Raw genomic sequence first — 8,482 nt, 5'->3', positions numbered from 1 at the left:
AACTTTTTTGATTTTAGCAAATGGCTGCAATGAAACAAAGAGTGAAAAATTTAAAGGGGTCTGAATACTTTCCGTACCCACTGTATTTGTGGTAACATTCAGATGTTGTCTGGGAAAAGGGAAAGACAATACAGGAGTACAACAGCTGTATTATACTGCTCTAAAATCCTATACAAAAACTTCCTACCTTGCTTCAGACATAGGCAAAATAGCATCTCAGAAAATATTTGAGTATTATAAAGATTATGCATAATACACACATATTCAATAAATGCAAAATTTCAACTTCTCAAACTCAGTTGAAATAGAGGAAACTAGAGGTTAGGTTGGGGTTTCTGGCCACCTGATAGGTCCTCTAGTTGTTCCTTTAGCTCGGGCAAAAGTACCTGAGTGTTGTTTGCAAGACACTTGTTTTATTCAGATTTTGTGCACACAAGGACATACAGGAGTGTGACTTGTTACAGCGCCTGTGCTGTACATTATGCAAGATAACACACTCTGTCCCTCTGTAGATGCCAGGTGCTGGTCCATGGGTGTGAGCCGACTGGATGTATTTTACAGAAGGCTGCTCCTCAGCAAACTCTTCATTGGGGGATGGGGGAAGCCCGAAGACCTCAAGAGGTACGGAAAAAAAACAAGAACACGATACAGCTAGAAATATTAGGAGAGTACAGGGGCTTGTCATCACATCCAACTCTTCCTGGAGGATCTCCAAGTGCTCCTTGGGCAGCTGGGAGATGTAGTCCCTGGTCTAGTATAATATAATATAATAATGGGAAAACAGGGGAAAAAGTAGTTACTTTAGGTCCTAAAGGAACTACTTTTTTCCATGTACCAGCCTTTTGTTTGTTTCCAAACAAACTATAGGTAAAACTAGAGAAATACGTCGATGCATTATAAGTGGCCGGGGTTCCCAGACTATAGAATCCGTCTCCGCTCAATAGAATGACTTGCTTTAATACATTCTGTTTGCTTATACAATGAAAACATAGTCACATATCACTTCCATGAGGTTGTTCTCAGCAGACAGGTCTCAGGCAGTTTAATTTTCCTTGCACCTAAAGCAAAGTTCAAAGTGCATGTAAAATGATTCCATATGGTGACAATTCATGGTGATGTAGAGTTGAGGTCACTCGGGCAGCCAGTTCAGGTGCTGTTGTGGAACCAGTGATGGAGCAGACTGTACTGGTGTAGAACTGATCTGTTCTCCCTTCTTGGTGTTTTGCAGAATCTTTGAGTTCCGTAAGATCATTGGAGACAGAGAGAGGTGCCGGTCTCTGGTGCCTGAAGACTATCCAGTCCACATAAACAAGGTACTCCATGTGTTCTCTCTTCATTGCTCACTGGTGTAACTAGTATTGTATTCTCACAGATATGTGTGTGTGTGTACAGACAGAGGAGCACATTGACTGTCACATCCATGATGGGTTCTTCATCTCTCCTCTGGAGCACTTTGTTCCTGGAATCCTGCCAGCAGAGGCTGTCAAAGCCAGGTACAGAGCACCATGTCGTCCTCTACTGCTGAGGCTAACGCAGTGTGTGTGCAGGAATCCTCAAGTTACATTTAAAGAGACCCTCTCTGTACATTTTAAGTTCTCATCGCTACTTTACAACTAACTAATCCGACACTTGTTATATTTGAATTCATTCCCATCATGCTGCTCAGAGTCAGCACCGAGTCTCTCTTTAGCACAGTCCTGAGCTAACGGCTAACGTTAACGTTATCATGATATGTTCAAAAGCAATCTTGCAAAATGTAGTTTTAGGCGAGGAATTTGAATTACTACGGTTGTTTGAAGGAGATGTTTTCACAGCAATATAATGTAGAAGAGGGGAAGGTTTCACCTCCTAATACTGCCTTTAAGCAGCTTATAATACATCATGAAAAGTATCACTGCCAAGGTGTGTGTGTTGTTTCAGGTTCCAGTTCATAGTTCCCAAGAGGTGGCAGAAGAACAGACCAGTATGCATCCACTTGGCAGGGACCGGAGACCACGTAAGACTCTGAACCTTTAAACCTCGCCGTGTACAGAGTCCACCTCGAGGAGGAGGATGGACACGATATCACCAATACCCACCTTGTTTCTCTATTCACCTGTTTTTATATGAATAGTGACTTTGATATTAACATGTAATACTCACTTTAAGATACAAGTGACGCTTTTTCACAGCAGCACTGAGGAATCAAGAAAGTGTTTAACAACAAGCTGGGTTTTGGGTGCATGTTGGCTCAGTGACCATCATCTTTGTTTGCCATGGGAAACAGTTCAGAGCTGCATCAGTAGAACCCTGGAAAGATGTTTGTGTTGTGAACTCTGTACTGTCTGACCCTTAAGCATTAATGACGTGTGTGTGTGTGTGTGTGTGTAGTTTTTCTGGCGTCGGCGGACCCTGATGGCCAGGCCCATGGTCAAAGAGGCAGGAATGGCCTCACTGCTTCTGGAGAACCCTTATTATATCCTTCTGTTGTCTCTTTAAACCACCAGACTTCACTAAAACACCAACAACTCTCTTTGCACTTTAATGAAACTCCCTCCTGTTTGCACAGCTGAGATCTGATCACCATGACATCATCAGGCTTATTTCTCAGACCTGACAGAGCTCCTACAGAGCCACCGTACAGTAGTGCTCCTTTAAGGGTGTGTATTCAGTGTTTACCCAATAACTTGACTACTTAGTAAGCTAATGATGAAGACAATACGGGCGTGTAATGATGAAAAACCCATATAAAAGATAATATGTAATTGCCTGATTCAGGCACACATGTGGGACTGCTACAGGAAAGAATTCAGAAATGTGTTCAGACAAACATCCGAAGTCCATCCTCAGGTCATATGTTTACATCTTCTTCTATATTCATCTGCTGTATGCTGTCTGTGAACATTGTTTTATTCCTTGACTGACCTCTTACATGGCTACCGTAAACCCAAAGACCAGCTGTAAGTGGCCTCCCATTCACACACTAGTCTCTTGGTTGATTGGTTGATTGATAAGTGTTTGGCCAATCGGCTGGTTTTTAATTTCACACTGAAGTAGATAAAAGGGAGCTTTCAATTTTGAACATAAGCAAAATGAGACAAAGGATCTTCAGTTTGCATTTCATGGCTAGAACTGCAAAATGATTATTTAATATCATTATATATATATATATATATATATATTATATTATATGATATTAATCGCAGTCATGATTTTGGCCTCCCACAATGCAATGACTGTCTGGGGTACTGACGTTTAGCAGCTGTGCTCCGCTCACAGAACTCTGCTGTACATCATATGAAGCTAAAACGTCCTAAACTAGCAGTGGCCAGCAGGGGGCGATCCAGATGTTTGTTTGGGGAGCTGTGTGCAAACCTTGCAGTCTGTGAAAAGCCTTCCTGAATGTTGCGGATACAGCCTAGAGTAGAAGAGTAATGCACTGTATATTTGATGGGCAAAATGAATATGCAGTAAATTCAGGTGGAGAAGAACCTCATTGTGATGCAAAGAAGTGTTGATTAGCAGGAATATAGAGCAACATGAAAGTAAGAGCAGTGCTCGCTTTATTTAAACGCCTTAAGTGCAATAAAATCTGAATAATAATAATGAGATGTTTGTCCCTAAAATCAATGAACAATATTGATCTGAATATTGACATAAACTAATTGTACTTATCATTTCTACCATAATTGTGTAGCCCTACCACATAATGACAAAATGTGAACAGTCCTCAGTTTGTCAGGTTCTGGAGGATTCACATCATGTGTACTGTCAGTACAGACAGCAGCAGTGTGTTTAAACTAATACAGTACCGCCTCAGGATGTAGGAGCACACGTTCATCTCAATCTGTGGAAGTGGCTGCTCGGGCTGAGTGTTGTATCTACATGGATCTATACTGGTGCTTCAAGCTGCAGGGATGTAAAGGATACATGAGAATGGGAATGTATATTTGATGTCAGCTTTCAGTACTTCAGCTTTAGGATACCCCTGAAGGCTTTAAAGAGTTAGCAGCTCGCTCCTTCAGAGGACAGCAGCTGTTGTCTGCTTGGATTGACAGCAGTTACAATGCATCCCAGAGTTCCAACAACAACAAGTATGAAAATGTCCAGAGAAACGTGAAGCATGACTGACCTCTCCACTGTTGCTCTGTGCTCAGTATCTTCCTCCACCACTAAGCTTAATACACTACTTCTGTGCTTTGCTATCAGTCTTAGTCTCATGGCTCCAGAGCTCTAATGGAAGCAGTTTATTTCAGGCAAGCCAGTGTGATTTATAGAGTAGAATCACAACTCAATTGGCTTGATCTGTACATCACAGGACACCTCCTGTCCTCAGAGCCTGGGGTTGGATGAGGAGGAACTCCCCATACTGAAACGTGTCTCAGTGGCTCAGTGAAGTATGCTACAGGAATGATTGGAGACGTTTCTTCTTTTTCTCATGACTGTTGGAATCCCTTCTAACTGCTGTGAATTCAGGCTAATTACAGCTGCTGTCAGGGATGGAGCTCCAAACGGCTCAGAGCCACTGAGAGCCACTTGGCAAGACTCCAGGAAGGTTGGCTACTAAGATGGACTTTCATTGGACTTGTCCTTTACAGCAGGGATGAATTCAGTGTAAAGTAAGCAGGGACATTATTTGTGAGTATTGCAGGCGCTCCAGTCTAAAGAATGTGTCCGACCTGTTTGTGATGGGAGGGGCTCTGATCCTGGAGTCAACAGTGCTCCTGCGGTGGCTGGAGAGAGAAGGTTACTGGCCACTAGGAATGACTGGCATCTCCATGGGAGGATATGTGAGTCATTCTCTCTATTCAAGCACATTTGAAAGTAAACACTTTACATCAAGCCTGCATACACGTGTATACAATATAATACCTAGTATATTTCATGAAGTCTCGTATGTCTTTATGTCCAGATGGCATCCCTGGCAGTGACCAACTGGCCGAAGCCCATCCCTCTGATTCCCTGTTTGTCCTGGTCCACTGCCTCCAGTGTGTTCACCACGGTAACGCTCTGTCCCCCTGACACACATCACCTCTTTAGAGCAGACTAAAGGTGGCATCATCACCAAACACCAGTGTTTTTAACCTTACTGGTTGATAGCTGTGACAGTGTGCAATCAACCCGTACAAACAGTGATAATGAGCCTGATATTATCCGCTCTAATGATATCCATATTACACCTCAGACTGGCTATCATTTGTGCAATGATGTCATTGTGGTGCGCCTGACCAGTACCCAGTTAGTAGCTAGTAGGCTACTTTCATTCTGGCGTAGTGTCGGTCTTACTAAACGACCTTCCCATGAAAATAAACTGTAGCACTGGTCTCAAGTTTGCAGAGATATGATGAATCTGTTGTATGGGCTGTTGATTCATTTAGTTGTTTTTGGTATCACATTTACTTTAGTTAAACACTGAGCAGAATGGTTCACTCTCATCCATTCAAACAGAGCTTAGGTCTTGAGGATCTACTCAGCACAAAGCCTTCTGACTGTACCAGAAACTAAAAGATAAGAAATGTCTTCAGTTCACTCAACAAGAAAAGAATTCCGGCCTTACCTTCTCGTGTCAGCAGCTGCTGACGGAGCTCAGCGTGGCATCGGTTCATCTACATTAACAAATACACGCATAAACCAGAATACCTGAGGGAGGAGGGTTATCATCCATGGTCCATTACGGGCCCTCTGCCCTCACACCGGCTCATAGAGCCTCTGTCTTACATACAGATTTGCATTTTTGCACACTTGCATTGAAATCATTTAAGGAAGGAACCTCTTCATGGACAATTATAGAGACCAATGACTATTTGAATGTACAGGTGTATGAGTATGTTATTAAAGGAGCAATATACAACAGTCAAAGTATAATAATATAGCAGCAAACAACTACTATCAATGTAAAGATAAAGAGGAGTAATGTCTACCTGAGCAGAGAATAAGTCTCTCCTTCTGTGTGTTATTAGAGCTTCTCTGTGCTGTGGTGACATAGGCCGACTGGCCAGGTGTGCTTTTAGTGCACGTGAGCGTGCACCACTGGTTAGCTCACGGCCGGTGCTCTACTCTCATATAAGGTGGTTAGAGCTCATAATGTCATCCCTATCAGCAGCGTCGCTGCAGAGGCGCACCACCCTCCAGTTCCCCTCAGGTTAGCTCTGTCAGCACGTTTGCAGTGGTTGGTACTGCTAGCGCTGTTAGCACCATTAGCTATGAGCCCTCAGCTCAGGCGTCGCCATGCTGAGAGGCTCCAAATGCTCCCAGTCTCGTATCTCACACCTTCAAGATAGCCTTGGTAAATGTGAACCTAGCCTCTAAAGAAGCAAAGAAGTTTGTGTGTGTGTGTGTGTGTGTGTGTAGGGAGTGCTGAGCACAGCAGTAAACTGGACAGAGCTGGAGAAGCAGTATGCCATTAACTCTGTGTATGAAGAAGAGATCATCAAGCTGCTGGACTACTGTGGGGTGTGTTATCCTTCTACTTTTTATTACTTACTCAAACTCTCACAAAGCAACTCAAAATGTCTAGAATTTATTTAGTGTTTGGATTTCTCATAACAGCCAGGGTGGTACAATGGGCTAGAAGGTTACAGTTTGATTAGGATATTAAAATGGTATTGAGTTAGAATTAATGTGGAACACTATGTACCAGAAAGTCCCTAGAAGATGTATGAGTCACGACTAGAACACGTCCAGATAAAGAAAGGTCATCATTTGTTTGTTGTAGCTTCACAAATGCTCACTTGACTTTTCTTTGTTTCATGTCAACATGAGATGACACTGACCACATTAGACATCTTTCAGCTCTGTTGAACAATTGGACGTTTGACATTTGTCGCTATATCAAACAGATCCATGAGATTTTTCATTCATAATAAACGGTCCAGTTAGAATTGGCTCTTTGAGGAAGCTGTCCAAGAAGCAGAGCAGTGATGAGAATTCTGTTGGAGAACATACCAAACACATGCATGAACACAGATGAGCATTAATGAGTCCATTGTATCTGTCCACATTCATCAGGCTGATTCCTTTAGGATGGGTCCAGACTTCACCAAGAATGTGGAGTCTTTGGAGCATCTGTTGGGCCTGTCTGGAGATGTCAGAGTGTCAGTGGGTCACAACTCCAAAGCTGGAGGAGACGCTGAGGCTGGACAAGGCCTGTTGATTGGTGCAGGCCCTGAAGGGGGCGGGACGAGAGTAGACCAATTGTTATCATCAGGGAACAGCACTGGGATGAGCTTGGGCACTCCACCAAGGTACTCAATTATTAAGTTATTTCCAACAACAGCTGCTGAATATGGCTTCAAATATCACACACTACTTCTAAAAAAACCTACTTGGTAAATAGGGTGTGTCTGGACTGATCCAGAAATATCTCTCTATTGTTTCTTACAGTTGCACATTTCACATAACATTGTGTTGATACTTTACTCATAAATCGTTGTGCTATCACAATCAAATGTAATTAGCATACTGTGCTGGAAGTAGAGCTGCTGTATGTTGTAGTTAAGTTGAGTTTTATATCTGTTTGTTAAATGATCTCTTAGAAGCGACACACTGCAGGGGAAGAAGACGGACTCAGCCAGATGCTGTCGGCCGTCGTTGCATAGAGAGTCTATCAGCTTCATGAAGGCAGTGATGGATGAGTGCACACACATGGCCAACTTCTCTGGTGAGTTCCAATGCAGACAAACCGATATGGAAATGTTTCTGATTGGTCCCAAAGAAATGTATCGATCCTTGTTGCTGTCGCCGAGCAACATCAATGTGCTGTGTTCTGACTTGACAGCAGCAGGAGGCGACACGGTTCAGACAGCCTGTATCCTACAAGCTGCTGCTGTCCCCAAAGGCTCTGATTAAACAAGTACCAGGGTTCGTACGGTCATGGAAAACCTGGAAAAGTCATGGAATTTTAAAATGGTTATTTCCAGGCCTGGAAAAGTCATGGAAAAAAATAAAACCCCAAAAGTTTTGGAAAAGTCATGGAAATGTGTTATATTCATATTTTCATGTCGTTCATTTACGCTGAGTTGCCAGCCGGCGTTTCTCAGATTGGAGTGAGACGAGGAGAAAAGGTCGTGATCTTCACAATAGAACATCTTTGATGTGTCGAGTCTTGGCCAATCAGCGTTCAGATGTCTACAGCGTCTTCATTTCCCTCCGTTAAAGTTTAAGTTCCGTTATGTACCGTTACCGTTCAGACTTGCTGGGTTAAGTTAACGTCCACTGCATGCGGAACTTTGTCGACTGTTAACGTTCGTCATTATCACGATTTAGGAGGCAAAAACATAACGTGATGAAACATGCAGCCCCCCCGTGTTCCGGTTCAGTTCACGCGGTCACTCGTTAACGTTAAACCAGAACACCGGCGCATCTGGTTGCAGGTTGTTTGTTTTAACTCAAAGTAGAATGAGGATGATACTGATGAGATGATGAGATCAAAGAGCTTCAGGAAGAGGAGGCTGGTTGTAGCGCAGCTTGACGCAGGGCTGAGCTGTGAGTGGAGCTGGGCCTG

The 8,482-nt window shown here is 43.2% G+C and overlaps 1 protein-coding gene across 1 annotated transcript; it reads left to right on the top strand.

Moving 5' to 3' along the window:
- The first annotated feature begins 66 nt into the window (after nucleotides 1-66).
- Nucleotides 67-7,907, top strand: abhd18 (abhydrolase domain containing 18). Its single transcript, XM_031839519.1, has 11 exons — nucleotides 67-621; nucleotides 1,229-1,313; nucleotides 1,393-1,493; nucleotides 1,921-1,996; nucleotides 2,371-2,455; nucleotides 2,912-2,939; nucleotides 4,631-4,769; nucleotides 4,892-4,981; nucleotides 6,331-6,432; nucleotides 6,988-7,223; nucleotides 7,515-7,907. The coding sequence occupies exons 1-11, from the start codon at nucleotides 482-484 to the stop codon at nucleotides 7,825-7,827; spliced, it is 1,395 nt and encodes a 464-aa protein (XP_031695379.1). The 5' UTR covers nucleotides 67-481; the 3' UTR covers nucleotides 7,828-7,907.
- The last annotated feature ends 575 nt before the right edge of the window (nucleotides 7,908-8,482 follow it).

This window comes from Anarrhichthys ocellatus, unplaced genomic scaffold (genome assembly GCF_004355925.1).
Source record: "Anarrhichthys ocellatus isolate YVR2014 unplaced genomic scaffold, GSC_Weel_1.0 scaffold1683, whole genome shotgun sequence".
NCBI lineage: Eukaryota > Metazoa > Chordata > Actinopteri > Perciformes > Anarhichadidae > Anarrhichthys > Anarrhichthys ocellatus.
Note: the sequence above shows the minus strand (reverse complement) of the source record. Positions and strands in the feature narration are given on the sequence as shown.